We start from the raw sequence: 20,047 nt of genomic DNA, 5'->3' as shown, positions 1-20,047 counted from the left end.
TAAGATTTCATTGAGAAGTCCATCATACTTAAATTATAATAAATTTATTTCATTGCCAGTTATTTGAAAAATAGCAATGCCATGTTTGGTACCAGAAAGAGAATAGTTACTTGGTAGTATAGACTTGAATATTGGTGAAAAGAGAAAGCTTTTCGCCTTGCATCCACCAGGATGCCAAATCAAGAATGCCAAATTTCAAACAATTACAGCACTTTATACCACAGGAGGAAAGGATGCTGATATGTCGGCAAATCAACTCTAATTCGCTGTTGGTAGACATAGTCCCTAAACAAAATTAGTACTTTTAAATGTGATTCAGCAATTGGGCAGCAGTTGGTGAACAACCCTGAGCGGACTAATATGTACACTAACAGCTAACCTAAGATGTGGAGATGCCGGCGGTAGACTGGGGTGAGCACAGTAAGAAGTCTTACAACACCAGGTTGTGATTCGAAACAAACCTGTTGGACTTTAACCTGGTGTTGTAAGAATTCTTACTGAGCTAATTTAAGATATGATGTGGAGATGCTGGCGTTGCACTGGGGTGAGCACTATTTAATTCAATTTAATTTAAGATGGCTTTTGTTTCGGTGCAACATCGTGGGCCGAAGGGCCTGTACTGCGCTGTATTGTTCTATGTTCTATGTTCTATAATCAGTTGAACTCATAACATGACTCATTTACTCTTGATAGAAGTGACATTCATATGCAGGGATTAGTTTTCTCAAACCAAAAGGAATATGTTCAAGCCTCGCGCCTTTATTTAATTATCTGGGTGCTTGGAAGCATGTAGTTCCCTGTTGTTTTCTCCATGGCAACCACTCAGCCAATCAGAGTCAACATGCCAACCAGTTAACTCTCTTTCCTCCTGTAGTATAAATTGGTGCAATTGTTTGAAATTTGGCATTCCTGATGAGTGCATCATGAAAAGCTTTAGCACCATGTATTTTTTCAGCAATATATAAAGAAAGCATTCCAGAATCGCAGCAAAATTCACTGAAGGACAAATGTAAGGTTGTATTGATTTTTTCCTCGTAACCCATTATCATAAGGCAGGTTTAATTTGTAAATCAGCTTGTATTCTAACTTAATGTGTCCTTTTTTCTTCTTTCATGGATGTGTCCATCTCTGACTAGGCCAGCTTTTATTGCCTGCCCCTAATTTCATTTGAGAAGGTCATGATGAGCCAATCTTTTGAACTATTGCAATTTTCCTAAAGGGCATTAGTGAATCAGATGGGTTTTTACAACAAACAATGATACTTCCATAATCACCATTACTGAAACACAAGTCAACAATCTGGTGGCACAGTGCTTAACACTGCTGCCTTACAGCGCCAGGGATCCAGGTTTAATTCTGATCTTGGGTGACTGTGTGGAGTTTTAATTTTCTCCCCATGTCTGCGTGCATTTCTTCCGGGTGCTCCGGTTTCCTCCCACAGTCTAAAGATGTGCAGGTTAGGTGGGGGGTTATGGAGTTATGGGGATAGGGTGGGGGAGTGCTAGGTAGGGTGCTCTTTCAGAGGTTCAGCACAGACTCAATGGGCTGATGGCCTCTTTCTGCACTGTAAGGGTTCTATGGTTCTATGGACATTTTTTTTAATGAGTTGAATTTATATTCCACCAGTTGATCTCATGAGACTTGAATCCCTTTCCTCACAATATTACCCTGGGCCTCTGGATTATTAATCCAGTGATATTACGTCAACCCCACCATCTTCCTTGATTTAGTGAGTCATTTTTAAATATCTGTATTTCCACAGGTTCATTGCCAAACCATGTGCTTTAGGCCTAAAAATTCAAGCAAATGGACCGCAAAAAGCTCAGCCAAATGCTATCCTGGAAAAAGTCTTCACTGCAATCACTAAGGCAAGTATATATTATTCAATGAAGTGAAAGTGTGCAAAAAGGATAAATTAGTCAATTTTCAAACTTCGTTTTTGTAAATATTGCCCTTATCTTTCTTTGGATGACACTGCTGGTTTCCTCCTCCAACTGGTGATGGCTTGGACTGTGTGGTCTTCTCCACAGCTGCAGCCAAGGTTGATTTGTGTGAGCCAAAAAAAGGTAAAAGACAAGATAAACATGATACTCTCCGTTTCTCTCTAAACATAAAGCAAATATTACTATGTGGAGCATCCTTTGTTGTGTTTTATCTCAGAAATTTGAACATTTTATGTTAGAATGACCTCAGTTCAGACTGTTTTTCTTCTGAAATACAAGAAATCACAGAGCATTGATTATAGTACCAATGGTAATTTCAGCCAGTCTTGAACAATCAATTATTTAAGTAATTGGGCTGGATTCTCCGAGCCTCCGCGCCGAAATCGCGTTCGGCACAGGGGCGGTGAATGGGCGTTCGTGCGGGAATCGTGGCCGGCGCCGCTGAAGCGATTCTCCGGTCCCCGTGCGGTCTACTCGGCGTATGGGGCCACTGACAGAGGCCATGAAGGTGGTGTCTGCTGTGGACCTGTTGCGGTGGTAGGCGAACTGTAGTGGATCAAGGCAATCCGGGAGGCTGGAGTTGATTTGTGCCATGACTAACCTTTCAAAGCACTTCATAATGATGGATGTCAGAGCCACTGGACGATAGTCATTAAGGCATTGGTACAGGGATGATGGTTGTCTTCGTGAAGCAGATGGGACCTCAGATTGTTGTAAAGAGAGGTTGAAGATGTCTGTGAATACCCCCGCCAGCTGATCCGCGCAAGACCTGAGTGCCCATCCGGATACCCCATCTGGGCCAGTAGCTTTCCGTGGGTTGACCTTCGAGAAGGCTGATCTGACGTCTGCAATGGTGATCTCAGATACAAGTTCATCCGAGGCTTCTGGGGTGGAGGGCTTGCTCTCACTGACATCTTGCTCAAAGCGGGCATAGAATGCGTTTAGCTCATCAGGGATTGGAGCCGGTGATTTTACATGCCTTCATCTTGTAGCCCGTTACGTCTTGCAGACCTTGCCATAGTCGGCGGGGGTCCGTGTGGCTAGCCTGGGACTTGAGCTTGTACTGTCTTTTGGCATCTTTGATGGATCTCCTTAGATCATATCTGGCTTTCTTGTATAGGTCAGGGTCTCCTGACGTGATTGCCTCAGACCTAGACTTCAGCAAGCAGTGGATATCCCTGTTCATCCAGGGAAACACACGGATTTGTTTCTTTGACACACAGTCTTCTACACTCTTACTAATGAAGTCAGTTACTGTAGTGGTGTACTCGTTCTGGCTGGTCGCAGAGTTTTTAAATACTGACCAGTCTACTGACTCTAAGCAGTCCCGTAGGAGATCATCCGATTCCTCAGACCAACAATGCACAACTTTCTTTGACGGATTCTCCTGCTTCAGTTTTTGCTTATAGACCGGGAGCAGGAGTACAGCGTAGTGGTCAGATTTGCCAAAGTGTGGGCGGGCGATAGAGCGGCACGCGTGTTTGGTATTTGTGTAGCAGTGGTCCAGAATGGTTGGGCCTCTGGTGGAACAGGTGACGTGTCGGATGGCGGCTGTGGACTCAGTCCACGGCTGTCCTGGTGGAGAGGCGGGGGGATCTTTCACCGGGGGGGGGGGGGGGGTGTGCGGGGGGCCAGGCAAAGGAGGGGGGGCTCATGGATGGCCAGGCAAGGGGGGGCCTCATGGATGGCCAGGCAAGCGATCGGGTGGCACCGATCCGCGGGCACACGGATCACGGGGTGGAGGGGGGGGGGGCCTACATTTTTGGTGCCGCTCCAGGGGGGAGGGGAGGAGCCTACATTTTTGGTGCCGCTCCAGGGGGGAGCCTACATTTTTGGTGCCGCTCCGTGGTGCGAGTCTGCCATGTCGCATGGGGCCGCCGCCTCAGGCCGCCGCCATGCGCATGCGCAGACCCCCGACTGAAAGTGAAAGGCCCCGTACCCGCAGCCAGAGCTGCGAGAAGCATTCCGGGGCCCTGCTTGTCCCCTGCAGGTAGGACAATTCTCCAAAGATGGAGAATTCTCCAAAGATGGGGCTGTGTCCCCACGCCAGCGGTTTCACTCTGGACTTTTCCAGTCCAGAGTGAAAAGGTAGTGTTTTGACGCTTGCGTGGGGACATAGCCCCATCTTTGGAGAATCCAGACCATTATATCTGAAACTAGCCAGTAGAATTCTTCATTTTTACATGTTGGCATAACGGATTTCACAGACATGCAGCAACTTACGTAGACAATGCAATTTTCTTTTACCATTAAAAGATGTTCTCATTTGTTTTAATGCAGTTATGTGAATTACTGGGTAATGTTTGGAAGCTGAGATGCATTAGGGAGTGATAAAAGTAATGCACAATTGAATAGCCAGTCAGAAAGCACCAGCAAAAATATTACTTAACTAAGTAAACAGTCATATCCAGCTGTGAAGTGGTTATTTTGTTTTGCAAGCAATGGTGAGAGAGTGCAGAAGGCATAAACTAACATTTATTTGGCCAAGATTTATGGACCATATTAGAGCATTGTGAAATGCATGGAGTTGAGGAAAAAAAAGTATCCAAATGGTCAGACAAGTGTGGAAGACCATCGCACAGAACGCCAGTAGGAAGTCATCTAGCAGGTGAGACTGAAAGGATATTTGAAAAATAACCTATTTCTTACAAAGTATTTGTTTAGCGGTCACATGTTCCTGCACAGTTTCTGTCAGCAAGGTATCTATTCAGCTGGTGATTTAACTGTTGCTGCTTAAAGTGCGTAGTGTTAAGTCGTCACTTATTGATTTCTATACTTATATTCTCCTAACAGAAAAAGATGGGTGGAGGGATTTAGCAGGCCAAATCTTTTGCTTTCTTGAAAGACATTAACAAATAAGTCACCAGCTGGGAAAATATGCATAAGAAGAGTGAAGCATGAGCTGGAGGACAGGAATATTCTTTTTCTTTTAGTTGAATGTTTAAAATAATTGAATGATAGAAATTTACAGCACAGAGGAGGCCACGCTTCATGGTGTCTGTGTCAGCCATGAAGCAGCTATCTAACTTAAACCCACTTTCTAGATTTTGGCCCAAAGCTTTGTAGATTGTGAGATTTCATATTCAACCTTTTGATTCTGTTTGAGTGTGAGCTAAACTTCCAAGCCCATTTACTCTCCAGAACAAGCACCAGCTACTTCTACTTCTCCTACCTTGGCCAATCAACCACTGAAACTTTCATACATGTCATTGTTGCCTCCATACTCAAAAATTCCATGTTCTCCTGACTGCTTTCCTATCTCCCACTTTCCATAAACATCGGTTCATCCAAAACTTTGCTACTCATATTTTATTCCGTACAAAATACTGCTCATCTGTCATCTCTGTCCTTACTCACCTACTCTTGATCTCAGCACCCCGATGCCTAAAATTTAACATTCCCATCCTTGTGTTTAAAATTCTCCAGGACCTCACTACCTTCTGTCTCTGCACCTTCGTGCTTTGCAACCTCCCACCCCAGAGCTCTCCATTCCTCACTCTTCGACCTCTTTGAATCCCTTCCCTTTATCCTTTTGCAGATGGGCCTTCAGCTGTTTACTGCTGATGTCCTGGGATTCCATCTGCAAACCCCACTAACTTTCCATCTCCTTAAAGCCCTCATTGACCAATGTTTTGGTCATCAGTAAGAATGGTACTTTCCCTGGCTTGGTGCCCATTAATTTTCCTCATTTATCATTAAAGTGCCTTTGGATAAAAGCAAATTACTGTGGATGTTGGACTCTGAAACAAAAAGAGAAAACGCTGGATTATTTCAGCAGGTCTGACAGCATCTGTGGCGAGAGAACGGAGCTAACGTTTCGAGTCTGAAAAACACTAGTGCCTTGGAATGTTTTTTCTGCACTAAAGCTGCGACATGAATGCTAGCTGTTGTTGTGCAAGGTGAGAGGTTGGAGATTTGGAAGGCTGATTCCTGTTGCTCTTCTTGTTGATATCTTGCATTTGAAAACAGATTGCAAGAACTGAGCATTGCTTTTTAACTTGCAGTAACTCTAGGTGTGAGCATGTACCAAACCATTAAATTCTATGTTAAAATAAAAGCAAAATACTGCAGATACTGCAGGTGTGGAATTTAAACAAAAAGTGCTGGAAAAAAGTAGCAGGTCTTGCAGCATCTTTCGAGAGAGAAACTCAGTTCTGCAGAAGTTATATCGAAACGTTAACTCTGTTCGTTACTCCACAGATGCTGCAAGACGGGCTGAGTTTTTCCAGTACTTGCTGTTTCAATTAAGTACCATGTGTGGCTTATAGTGGGATCAATTATGAGTGAAGGAACAGTTCCAAATGATGGTTGTGATATAAAGGGCACTGACCTGCTGATGGAAAGCAACTCAAGAACTTTATCAACATTTGGGGACCCATTGTAAATTGGAATACATTTTTTGAAAGTGGTTGGCTCCTCTTAACTTGTGTGATAGCCATCTCAGCACCTTACTTTGGCAGCCTTTGTTGCAAATGAGATCTCACTCCTCTGCCGAACTTCATCCAGAAGTTCACCTGCATTGGTGAAGCTGAGGCTTTTTGATTTCCTGCAAGGATGACCAACCTTTTGCATGCCCTGTGTAATCCTATTTCCATGGCTACCTGACATTTGAATCTTCTGAAGGCTTTTTAAATCATACAGATGTACATTAGCTCTTTTTTCCCACCCCATACACAACAACAAATGGGCAAGCTCCCAATCTTTGGTGTTGTCAACTCCTGGAGATTGTCCTGATTTGTATAAATTAGGTTGACCCTAGAAATTATAGTGGTGTCAAGAAATTTCACACTGGTTGGGTGAAATCATGTCCAGGCTTTCTGTCTCTGTGTCTCAGAGAAAAAAACCCTAAGGGGGCAATTTTCCAGCCCTGTTCTCCACAGACACAATTCCCATTATGGCCGCTAACTCTCGCGAGAGAGCCATAGCGGGATTTGCGCCAGGGAGGTCCACTGCCGGCAACCTAATCAGGTTCACACCGAGCGAGGGTGTGAACATGATTACCACTAATTCACACATCCAATGAAGGAATTAAAGGAAATCCACTTAGCTAAGTGGTCAATACAGGTACATACTGAGATCCTTTTGTGGCAAATTGCTGAAGACAGTTTTTGTTAGTGAATAAAAGCAGAAAATGCTGGAAATACTATGCACATTTGGCAATCTGCAGCATTAAGAATTCTCGGCGGAATTTCCCGTTCCTGAGACTAAGGGCAGGATTCTCCGTTCCTGAGGCTAAGGGCAGGATTCTCCGTTCCTGAGGCTAAGTGCCAATTTCACTACCGGCGAGGGGCTAGCACCGGCGTCACGTGAAACACCTGCTGAATGTGCGGAAAAAGGTTGGAGAATCGCCGGGTCCCGTGCTGCACATTCGCAGGACTGACATGCTGCAGCTGCTTGTACGCCTACACCCACCACACACGCACTGGTCGCGCCAGAAAAGACGTTGCTGGCCATGCTGGACCGCGTACTCACCCATCCCAACCCCACAGCTCACCTCCTGACCGCTCCCCACCACTCCCCTAGGCCTGGCAGAAGCCCCCTGGCCAGCGACACAGATCTCAGCCGTGCTCTCCCTCTCCGCAATGGCAAACTAGGCTTACGACTGCTGGGACCACAGGTGGCCTGCGCCATCGGGAACTTAGCCCATCAGAGGCAGAGCATCACGGGTGGGCCGGCTAATGACGTACCAACGGGTTGTGACTGCGCACGATGTGCGTCCCGATGATGCTGATTTGGAGGGGCGGAGCATCATGACCGGCATCAAGCGGGCGCCTGCCCCGATTCCGGCGTCGGGAGCCATTCTCCGCACGATCAACGTTCCCGATTTCGGTGTTGGGCTACGGAGAATCTCGCCCTAAGTATGGGCGCCGGGGCAAGATTGGTCAACTTCCACAACAGCAAAACTGGTGCCGCACCTGGACAGATTCAGCGACCGTGGAGAGGCTAGCACCGGTGCTGGGTGGAACACAAATCGATTCCAATAAAAAACGGTGCGGGATTCGCCGGGTCCGAGATTGATACTTGGGAGGCTGACAAGCTGCAGCAGCATATCCGCATTGCAATCCCCACACACACTCATCCCAGCTAACAAGATGGCACTGGTTGTCTGGTGCGCGCCCACCCCCCCCGACGGGTCAGCTCAGGCCTGAGAGCACCTAGCAGGGTGGTGTGGGGGGAGTACCCTTATGACCTGTAGCCCTAACTTCACAGTGGGCAGTCAGGACTGTATGCAGCTGCATGGCTGCCTTGCAGGTCACGGAAATGGTGTCTCGCCATCCCGACCCCACAGCCCACCTCAAGGCCAGCGCCCGCTTCTCCCCCCTAGCAGAAGCACCCAAACAGCGGCACAACTGTCAGAAAATTATGGCGAGCTTGGATACTTTCCGTACTCCCTCGCTGTTCTTCAGCAGCCATAGCTCCTTGTCACGATTTTGAAAAACACAAGTGAACCGCGACGCCAGGAATTTGCCCCATTGGATACAGAGCCACCGCGGAGGCCCTGGAGAATACCGGGTCAGGCCCGCTAATGATATGCCAACGGTGTTTTCTGTACATGCATTCTGGAACACATTGACGCCGCTGTCAAGGTGACGGGGAATTGTGATTTGGCGTGAAACCGGTGCCGCCACGATTTTGGCATCAAAACCGATTCTTTGCCTAATTGCGTTACCTGATTCCGGCGTCGCCCGATGGAGAGTCCTGGCCATTAACTTTTGAGTATTTTATAAAGTGATTTTTTTTTGTTTAATAAAAACAATGCAGTAAACTCACTGATAGCAGATGCACTGTTTTAAACAGACGGAAAGACAGATATTTACAACTTACAGGGAAAGTGATGAGCAGGTACTTGATGATGGAAAGGTGATTACTTCCATCCAGGCAAAAAGATTGACAGACAGAGCTGAGGGCATAATGGTCTGAACAAGGCTATGGCAGTTTATGCTCCACTCTCCTGTCCCCTCCCATCATAAGCCTGCAAACACTGACATTGCAATATTTCCAGATCCTGGCCCTCAAATTATCCAGACTGTTCGCAACCCTCCCACGGTCCCTCCCAAACACATTGCAGCATACTCACTGACATTCTTCTGAAATACAGAATTTGATCTTTTTGTTTTAGTTATGATCTTCATTGGTGATTCAAAATTGTTACTGAGAGGAAACACTTTGAATAATTGGTTCATTAATATACCATGACAGATAATTGGACATTATCATTTTATGTTTGCACAGGCAGTTTCAATGTTAAATGCTGACAAACAAGCATTTTCTAAAATAATTAAAAGGAATATGATTTTGGACAGCAATGTGTCCATGCACAAGAATTTTAAAATTGTTTATTGATTGCCCATTTAGAGTCAAGATCAGGGGCGGGATTCTCTGACTCCCGCCGGGTCGGAGAATCGGCAGGGGCCTGCGTGAATCCCGCCCCCGCCGTGTCTCGAAGTCTCCGCCACCAGAGATTCGGCGGGGGCGGGAATCGCGCCGGTCGGCGGGGCAGGAATCACGCCGCGCCATTTGGCGGGCCCATCCCCGCCGATTCTCCGGCCCGCGATGGGCTGAAGTCCCACTGCTGGAATGCCTGTCCCGCCAGCGTAGATTAAACCACCTTTTGAACGGCGGGACAAGGCGGCGCGGGCGGGCTCCGGGGTCCTCGGGGGGGGGGGGGGGGGGTACGGGGCGACCTGGCCCTGGGGGGTGCCCCCACGGTGGCCTGGCTCGCGATCAGGGCCCACTGATCCACGGGCGGGCCTGTGCCGTGGGGGCACTCTTTTTCTTCCGCCTTTGTCATGGTCTTCACTATGGCGGAGGCGGAAGAGACCCCCCTGCGCATGCGCGAGGATGACGTCAGCAGCCGCTGGCGCTCCCGTGCATGCGTGGACACGCATTGCCCGGCGAAGACCTTTCAGCCCCGGCTGGCGTGGCGCCAAAGGCCTTTCCCGCCAGCCGGTGGAGCGGAAACCGCTCCGGCGTGGGCCTAGCCCCTCAAGGTGAAGGTTTCGCCCCTAAAGCTGCGGAGACGTCCGCACCTTTGGGCGGCCTGACGCCGGACTGGTTCCCGCCACTCCATCACGCCAGGATCCCCCACCCCGCTGGGTAGGGGAGAATCCCGTCCCAGATTCAGTATTCAAGTTAAACAGGCTATACAAATTGTAGGATAACTTGAAAGGTTGTTGGAGGGGCGGGGGTACAGGGGAAGGACGGACCTAGGGTGTGTGTAGGGGGTAGGGGTGGCGCGGTAGGTGGAGAGGAGAGTGAGAGAAGAAGATTGGGGAAGACAGAAGGAAGGGTGAAGGACTGTGAGATATGGGATGTGTGGCACAGTGCCATGGCCCATTTCTTCATTGTAACAAAGGCCAAGTTGGTGGATGGTGAGGGGAAGAGTAAGCTGGATGGAGCAGAGAGGAATGAAAGAGAGGGGGTGGATGAGACGGGAAACTGGTGGATGGGTTTCTTTTCTTTTTTTCTATTGTCCAATCAATCCTATTTCAGTCTTGTGTGATACCATAAATAATCAATTTACCATTCATTTAATTTGTTGATCGCATTTTCCTTCATCCAGCTTTTCTATGGAGAGCTGTTCATTTGTTTGTGACTTTTTGATTTGGTCTTATGATGGTCTTTCACTGGTTAATAGCAACTTTCCCGTTCAGTATTTCCATTCTCTTCAGTGGCAATCACTTTACGGTCAGGTTGATCTTATATAATATTGTTCTGCTCACTTGCACCTACCTTGGATGCATGGGATCACAGATTCTCTTCTAAAATAAATACGTTATCATTTCTGAAGGTTTTGTAGGGGGCTGTCATGCAGCCCTTTGTGATCAGTTAGTCATATTGGTTTCCAGTGCCACCAATAGATAAAGTAAGAGCATTGTGAGTGACACAATGGTTAGCATTGCTGCCTCACAATGTCAGGGTCCCGGGTATGATTCCGGCCTTGGGTAACTGTCTGTGTGGGGTTGCATGTTCTCCCCATGTTTGTGTGGGTTTCCTCCAGTTTCCTCCCACTGTCCAATGATGTGCAGGTAAGATGGATTAGCCATGCTATATTGCCCTTTAGTGTCTAAAGATGTGCAGGTTAGGTGGGTTGGCATGATCAATGTGCAGGGTTATGGGGGTAAGGACAGGGCAGTGGGCCTAGGTAGGGTGTTCATTTGGAGGGTTGGTGCAGATTTGATGGGTCGAATGGCCTTCATCTGCACTGTAGGGATTATATGGATGTATAGATTTTTTAATCACAGACCATTTTTTTCTATGTAGATAAAGGAGTGAACTGATAGCTTAATGAACATGTCATAATTTCAGTTAATTCCTTTGGTGAAATGCAAATCAGATTATGCAGAGATGAATGCTAATTTGTTATACCAAATTCACACTTTTAATGCATATAAAGGTCAAGAATTAAACATTTAGTAGTGTAGATTGTGCAAACCACTGATCACTCACATGTAAAGCCAAGGTTCAGAATCAGTCCGAGGAAATGTTTTATGCTTTGACAACTATTAAGATTCTAAATTTGTCTGTGATAGTCTTATTCCTTATGGACATAAATCCATCGTACAAAGCTGTCTTCACATTCATCATTGACACCAGTCATTCACAAGATTTGTTAAATTTTGCCACAGAGACAAATGGTGCATTTTAGTATGTGCTACAGTGAAAAGTGTACTATTAATAACCATTGTGACTGCAATTAAACTATCTTCCCAGATTTTTATCTGGAAAAACTTGTAGTTAATAATCTTCTTTTGGAAAGACTTTCAGTATGCATCTAAATATTCAAAGTAACTGTTTATTTGCTGTTGAAAACAAATAATTTATGCTGAGTTGACTTGCTTAACAGGAGTGGTTTCTAGAGATAGAAGAGCTGTGTTTTATTTTATCCAAATGGTTTAAATTTGCACCTTTTAAAATGGCGAATAAGAACCAAATTGTGTCTTTTTTGTTGCTTTATTTAAAAAAAAATCTTTTTATTGGCATTTCTCATATTTATAAACAGTTGTACATATACATCACGTATTTCTTACCCGGCCGACAAACTGCCCCCAAGTATAGTGGGCAGCACGGTAGCATAGTGGTTAGCACATTTGCTTCACAGCTCCAGGGTCCCAGGTTCGATTCCGGCTTGGGTCACTGTCTGTGTGGAGTCTGCACATCCTCCCCGTGTGTGCGTGGGTTTCCTCCGGGTGCTCCCGTTTCCTCCCACAGTCCAAAGATGTGCAGGTTAGGTGGATTGACCATGCTAAATTGCCCTTAGTGTCCAAAATTGCCCTTCGTCTTGGGTGGGGTTACTGGGTTATGGGGATAGGGTGGAGGTGTGGACTTGGGTAGGATGCTCTTTCCAAGAGCCGGTGCAGACTCGATGGGCCGAATGGCCTCCTTTTGCACTGTAAATTCTATGACTATCCAGGAAGCCTTCCTCCGACCCTCGGATGGCATATTTAGTCTTCTCCAGGTGGAGAAATTCTGAAATGTCAGCAAGCCTGTCTGCAGCTGCAGATGGTGCTGCCGATCGCCAGCCGAGCAGCATTAGGGAAGCGAAAGCAAGGGTGTTAGCCCCCTTTCCCATGTTAGTTCTGGCTGCCCCAGTACCTCGAAGATTGCCACTATTGGGCATGGCTTCACCCTCACGCCCACACCCTTGGCCATTGCCTCGGAGAAGGCTGACCAGAACCCAGCAAGCTTGGGGCAAGCCCAAAACATGTGGGTGGGGTTGGCCGGGCCCCTCTGTCACCGTTCACATTTGTCCTCCACCTCCGGGAAGAACCTGCTAATTGGGGTTCTGATCAGGACTGCTCAGTGCACCACTCTGAGCTACATTAGGCTGAGGCTTGCGCAGGAGAAGGTGGAGTTAGCCCTGCTCAGTGCTTCGCCCCAGAGTCACCACCCAACCTCCGTCCCCAATTCGTCCTCCCATTTCTGTCTGGTCTTGTCTAGTGATGTTCGGGCTCTGTCCAGTAACTGTCTGTATATTTTCCCACATAGCTCTTCCTCCTTGCTGCTTGTGCCTATCAGGTCCTCTAGTAGTGTGGTTTCTGGAACCTCGCGGTGCCCTACTGTCTCTTTGTATAGGAAGTGTTTTATTAAGAGGTGGCTCATTTCCTGTCCTTTTATTAGTTTCCACTTCCTCGTCAGTTCGGCCAGTGTCGCGAGTCTGTGCTCCACATGAAAGTTCCCAACAGTCAGTGTGCCCCCGTCCCGCCTCCATATTTTGAAGGTGGTGTCTAGCATGGCTGGGAGGAATAATATGATATATCATATCATTTAGAGTGCAGAAGGAGACCATCTGGCCCAACAAGTCTGCACCGGCCCTTGGAAAGAGCACCCCACTTAAGCCCATGCATCTCTATCCCCATAACCCAGTAACTTCACCTAACCTTTTTGGACACTAAGGGCAATTGATCAGGCCAACCCACCTACCCTGCACATCTTTGGACTGTGGGAGGAAACCGGAGCACCCGGAGGAAACCCATGCAGACACGGAGAGAACGTGCAGACTCCGTACAGACAGTGACCCAAGTGGGAATAGAACTTGGGACCCTGGAGCTGTGAAGCAACAGTGCTAACCACTATGCTACCATGCTGCAGATCTGTGATTGCTGCAGATGGGGGCCATGGGGGACATTTTAGTTAGCCTGAAGTGTTGTCTCAGCTGGGTCCACGTTCTCAGCGTGGCCGCTACCACTGGGCTCGTTGTGTATCTTGTTGAGGAGGATGGGAGTGCTGCTGTTGCCAGGGCTCGGAGGGTCGTGCCTTTACAGGATGCCTCTTCCATTTGTACCCACTCTGTGCTGGGTTATTTTACCCATCCCCTCACTCTTTCTGCCATTGCTGCCCAGTGATAATATTGTAGGTTTGGCAAAGCCAAGCCCCCTTTGATTTTTCTTCTTTACAGTGTCGGTTTGGGAATTCTCGGGTTCTTACCCCCACTGCACACGAACACCATGTCGACATTTTGGAGAAAGGCCTTGGGGATGAAGATCGGAATGGATCTAAACAGGAAGAGGAACCTTGGCAGTACGTTCATCTTGATCGTCTGCACTCTCGCCGCCAGGGAGAGTGGGAGTGAGACCCACCTCTGTAGGCCCTTTTTTACTTCCTCCACCAAGCTGGTCAGGTTCCACTTGTGGATCTGTGTCCAGTCTCTGGCTATCTGAGTGCCCAGGTAACGGAATTTGTTCTGGGCCATTTTAAAAGGGAGCCCCTCCAGCTCTGCCCCTCCCCCCTTTGGGTTCACTGGGAATGCCTCACTTTTGCCCAGGTTAAGTTTGTAGCCCAAGAAAGTTCCAAACTCTTTCAGGATCTGCAGTATTGCCTTCAGTGCCTTCTGTGGCTTCGAGACATAGAGGAGCAGGCCATCTGCATAGAGTGAGACTCTGTGCTCTCTGTCTCCTCTCCGGATTCCCTTCCAGCTTTTCGCACCCTGCAGGACTATCTCCAGCGGTTTGATCGCTAGCGCGAAAAAGAGTGGAGACAGGGGGCAGCCCTGTCTTGTTCCTCTCTGTAGCTGGAAGTATTCAGAGCTGATGGTGTTAGTTTGGATGCTCGATTTGAGAGCGTTGTACAGGAGTTTCATCCAGGCAGTGAACCTCGCTCCTAGCCCAAACGGTTCCAGCCTTCCCGAACAGGTGCCGGAATGTGGCTACTAGGGGCTTTTCACAGTAACTTCATTGAAGCCTACTTGTGACAATAAGCGATTTTCATTTCATTCAGGAAGTAACTCCATTCGACTCTGCCGAAGGCCTTTTCTGCGTCTAGGGAGACGATCACCTCTGGTATTGTGGGGGTGGGTGGTGTCATTATTACGTTCAGCAGCCACCTGATGTTCGCTGTGAGCTGCCTACCCTTGGCAAAGCCCATTTAGTCCTCTGCGACCACCTCCGGTATACAGTCCTCCAGCCTTTTGACCAGGACCTTTGCAAGTATTTTCACATCCACGTTCAGCAGTGAAATGGGTCTGTATGATTCACATTCCGTCAGGTCTTTATCTTTTTGGGGTATTCATGCTCGATCAATAACTCCAGAAGCGAGATTGGAAGACAATTGAAGGCTTGATTGGACTAGATGTTTCCCCCCCGCAGCGCAGGTACAGAATGCAGCTGCTAGGGAGACACAGGCTCTTATACTCCGCCTTACTGGGCGGAACCAGCAGGCAGGCTTCCCCAATGATATTGCTGTCTCAGGTACCTCCCACACCAATGGTCTTACAGCATCAACCTGGGTACCGTAATACCCCTAATACCGACTACCACATTCACCCCCTGTTAAAATAAAGAGTCCGGCGGGGGTGGTGGTCTCGCTTTATACAGTGGTAGAGGTTGAGGTTATGGTGGTACCCGGTATACATTAGTACAGTGTTTTGCCTCGTTACATGTCGCAACTATTTACAGTATTTATTTACATTCAAAATTAAGCAATTAGTCGGTCGGGGGCCCTGGTCATCCTCTACGATCGTCGCAGTTTCGGCGGAGGAGGACTTCCTAGGGAAGACAAGGAGACGTTTGTGAGGTGTCTGGTTGGTCGTGGTACATAGCAGTGAACGGATGGAGTGGAGGGCATCCGGAGGACCTCCTGCCAACGGGAGACTGGGAGATTCATGTACCGTAGGGCCAGTAGGACGGTCTTCCAGACCGTTCCGTTCTCCCTCTCGACCTGTCCATTTCCAGGGGGGTTGCAACTGGCCGCTCTGCTCGAGGCAATGTCCTTGCTGAGCAGGAATTGACGCAGTTCGTCGCTCATAAAAGAGGACCTCCTATCGCTGTGTATGCAGGCGGGGAAACCGAACAGTGTAAAGATACTGTGGAGGGCTTTTATGACGGTGGCTGCGGCCATGTCGGGGCAGGGGATGGCGAATGGGAACCGGGAGTACTCGGCAATCACGTCCAGGAAGTATGTGTTGTGGTTGGTGGAGGGGAGGGGCCCTTTGAAGTCCATACTGAGACGTTCAAAAGGACGGGAAGCCTTTATCAGGTGCGCTTTCTCTGGCCTGTAGAAGTGCGGCTTGCACTCCGCGCAGATTTGGCAGTTCCTAGTGGCGGTCCTGACCTCCTCGATGGAGTAGGGCAGGTTGCGGGTCTTAATGAAATTGAAGAATCGAGTGACCCCCGGGTGGCAGAGGTCCTCGTGGAGGGCCCGGAATCGGTCCACTTGTGCGTTGGCACATGTGCCGCGGGATAGGGCATCAGGAGGCTTGTTTAGCTTCCCGGGACGATACAAGATCTCATTGTTGTAGGTGGAGAGCTCGATCCTCCACCGTAAGATCTTATCGTTCTTTATCTTGCCCCGCTGTGCATTATCGAACATGAAAGCAACCGACCGTTGGTCAGTGAGGGGAGTGAATTTCCTGCCGGCCAGGTAATGCCTCCAGTGCCGCACAGCTTCTACTATGACCTGGGCCTCCTTTTCAACTGAGGAATGGTGGATTTCTGAAGCGTGGGGGTGCGTGAGAAGAAGGCCACGGGTCTGCCCGCTTGGTTGAGGGTGGCCACCAGAGCTACGTCGGATGCGTCGCTCTCGACTTGGAAGGGAAGGGATTCATCGATTGCGTGCATCGTGGCCTTTGCAATGTCCGCTTTGATGTGGCTGAAGGCCTAGCGGGCCTCTGCCGACAGGGGAAAAACCGTGGATTTAATTAGTGGGCAGGCCTTGTCCGCATAGTTGGGGACCCACTGGGCATAATATGAAAAAAAGGCCCAGGCAACTTTTCAAGGCCTTGGAGCAGTGGGGAGGGGATACTCCATGAGGGGGTGCATGCGTTCGGGATCTGGGCCTATAACTCCCATCATGCACTATGTAGCCGAGGATGGCTAGACGGTCGGTGCTGAACACGCATTTTCCTTGTTGTAGGTTAGATTAAGGATTTTTGCGGTATGGAGGAATTTTCGGAGGTTGGTGTCATGGTCCTGCTGGTCGTGGCAGCAGATGGTGACGTTATCGAGGTACGGAAACGTGGCCCGCAAATTGTACCAGTCAACCATTCGGTCCATCTCCCGTTGGAAGACCGAGACTCCATTTGTGACACTGAAGGGAACCCTTAGGAAGTGGTGGAGCTGCCCGTCTGCTTCGAATGCAGTGTATTTGCGGTCGCTAGGGTGGATGGGGAGCTGGTGGTAGGCGGATTTTAGATCCACCGTGGAAAAGACCTTGTACTGTGCAATCTGATTGACCAGATCAGATATGCGGGGGAGAGGGTACGCGTCGAGCTGCGTACACCTGTTGATGGTCTGACTATAATCGATGACCATCCTCTGCTTCTCCCCGGTCCTTACAACCACTACTTGAGCTCTCCAGGGACTGTTGCTAGCTTCAATAATACCTTCCTTCACTAACCGCTGGACGTCTGACCTAATGAAGGTCCGGTCCTGGGCACTGTACCGTCTGCTCCGGGTGGCGACGGGTTTGCAATCCGGGGTGAGGTTCGCAAAAAGGGTAGGCGGATCGACCTTGAGGGTCGCAAGGTTGCAGGCAGTGAGGGGGGTATCGGGCCGCGGAATTTAGAAGTTAAACTCTGGAGGTTACATTGGAAATCTAACCCGAGGAGCGTGGCAGCGCAGAGGTGAGGGAGGACGTAGAGACAGAATTTTTTAAATTCCCTTCCCTGGGCCGTGAGGTTCGCTACACAGAACCCATGATCTCTACAGAGTGCGACCCGGAGGCCAGGGAGATTTTTTGATTAACTGAGTGGATGGGAAGAGAACAGCGCCTTACTGTGTTGGGGTGTATGAAGCTCTCTGTGCTCCCGGAGTCGATCAGGCAGGATGTTTCGTGCCCATTGATGAGCACGGTCGTCGTCGCAGTCGAGAGCGTTCGGTGTCGAGACTGGTCAAGGGTCACCGAGGCAAGTCGTGGCAGAAGTTGGAGGGTTTCCTCAGGCGGTGTGTGGTTATCCGAACTGGGGTCCGGAGACTCCAGCCAAGATGGCGGCGCCCACTGGTCGCACTGGCTGGGGGTGTGCAAGTGGTCCCCGGGGAACAAGATGGCGGCGCCCGGGGCCCGCAGGTGGCTCTGGAACAGGAAGATGGCAGCGCCCGCTGGCTGCATGTGGCTCGTGGAGATGGTTGGGGTGGCGGACCCGGTTCGCCCCCGGAGACCGCGGCGACCGCCCGGGCCTGGCATACCACCACGAAATGGCCCTTTTTGCCGCACCCTTTGCAGGTGGAGGAGCAGGCCGGGCAGCGCTGCCAAGGGTGCTTGGCTTGCCCGCAAAAATAGCAGCGGGGCCCCCCAGGGTTGCCTGGCAGCGCAAGCTTATGGGGGGATGGGGAATGCATCGGAGTCGGCCGCGGGGGGGTTCCACGCTGCCCAAGGGGCCGCCTCGCGGTCGGGTACATCAGCGCGGGCGTTTCGGGAGGCCACATCCAGGGAGCTAGCAAGGGCCCTTGCTTCCTTGAGGCCTAGTGTCTTTGATTCTAGCAGCCGCTGGCGGATTTAGGAGGACAGCATACCTGCAACAAAAGCGTCCCAGATTAAAAGTTGTGTGTGGTCGCTGGCTGAAACTTGTGGGCAGTCACAGTTCCTACCTAACACCAGGAGCGCACGGTAGAATTCCTCCAGCGATTCCCCGGGGATTTGTCGCCTCGTCGCTTGCAGATGTCGGGCATAGACCTAGTTTACTGGGCGAATATAGTGTCCTTTCAGCAGGGTCATTGCGGCCTCGAAATCGTATGCATCCTCGATGAGGGTGTAGATCTCTGGGCTCACCCTCGAGTGGAAAACTTGCGGTTTCTGGTCCTTCGGAGGTTCAGTCGTGGCCGTCCTGAGGTACCCTTTGAAGCACGCCAGCCAGTGTTTGAAGGTTGCCGCTGAGTTTGCCGCGTGGGGGCTTAGTTGCAGACACTCCGGCTTGATTCGGAGCTCCATTCTTTAAAATCTAGTCCAATAAATTGATGCTCGATCAATAACTCTAGAAGGGAGATTGGAAGATAATTGAAGGCTTTATTGGACTAGATGTTTCCCCCAGCAACGCAGGTACAGAATGCAGCTGCTAGGGAGACACAGGCTCTTATACTCCGCCTTACTGGGCGGAACCAGCAGGCAGGCTTCCCCAATGATATTGCTGTCTCAGGTACCTCCCACACCAATGGTCTTACAGCATCAACCTGGGTACTGTAATACCCCTAATACCGACTACCACAGGTATCAGTGAAATTGTGGCCTGCATTAGCCTCGGGGCAGAGTGCCCCATGCCAGTGACTCTGCGAACATGTCCCTTAGGTGTGGGGCCAGGACTGGTGCAAATTTTTTGTAGACATCTGCCGGGTACCCGTCAGGTCCCAGTGCCTTTCCCGCCTGCATGGAGCTGATGCTGTCCATGATTTCTCCCAGATTTATTGGTGCTTCCAGCTCCCCCCATCTGTCTCCCCCCAGAACTGGTCTGTCTAGGAACTGTTTCATTCCCGTTGGGGGACTCAGAGGCGTACAGTCCCTGGTAGAAGGTCTCAAATGCCTGATTGACCTCCTTTGGTTCTGTTATCAATCTGCCTCTGCCACCCTTTATCTGTGCTATTTCCCTTGCGGCTGCCTGCTTTCTCAGCTGGTGAGCCAATAGGCAGCCAGCCTTGTTTCCATGATTGTAGAAGGTCCCCCGTGTCTGGCGGAGTTGGTACACTGCTCTCCTAGTGGATAGCAGGTTAAAGTCCATTTGCAGCTTTTGCCTCTCCGCCAGCAGCTCTATGATCGGGGCCTCGGAGTATTTTCTGTCCACTTTCAAAATGGAGTCCACCAGTTGTTGCCTGGCCACCCTCTCTTCCCTCTCTCTACTTGCCTTGCAGGCTATGATCTCTCCTCTAATCACGGCCTTCACAATGTGGAGGGTGAGACCTCCCCGTTTTGGTTGTTACTCACGTAGTCGCCTATGGCCCGCGATGTTTTCTGACAGAAGGACATGTCGGCCAGGAGGTCTGTGTCCAGCCTCCACGTGGGGCGCTGGGCACGGCCTGTCTCCAACCTCACATTCATGTAGGGTGGAGCGTGGTCGGAGATAACGATCGCGGAGTATTCCGCTCCCATGGTCCCTGGAAGCACCGATTTCCCCACTGCAAAGAAGTCGATGCATGTGTATACCTTGTGTACTTGTGAAAAGTATGAGAATTCCTTTTCTC

At 49.5% G+C, this 20,047-nt stretch overlaps 1 protein-coding gene across 2 annotated transcripts in view; it reads left to right on the top strand.

The window, feature by feature from the left end:
* The window catches only part of cers6 (ceramide synthase 6), a 512,798-nt gene that overhangs the window by 105,888 nt on the left and 386,863 nt on the right, over positions 1-20,047 (top strand). For both annotated transcript variants that reach the window (XM_072473656.1, XM_072473649.1), the window contains exon 2: positions 1,763-1,868. In XM_072473656.1, the coding sequence (XP_072329757.1) occupies positions 1,763-1,868 (106 nt within the window). The remainder of the gene's footprint in view (positions 1-1,762; positions 1,869-20,047) is intronic.

This window comes from Scyliorhinus torazame, chromosome 2 (assembly GCF_047496885.1).
Source record: "Scyliorhinus torazame isolate Kashiwa2021f chromosome 2, sScyTor2.1, whole genome shotgun sequence".
In the NCBI taxonomy this organism is placed as follows: Eukaryota; Metazoa; Chordata; class Chondrichthyes; order Carcharhiniformes; family Scyliorhinidae; genus Scyliorhinus; species Scyliorhinus torazame.
This window is presented reverse-complemented; position numbering and strand designations above follow the sequence as displayed.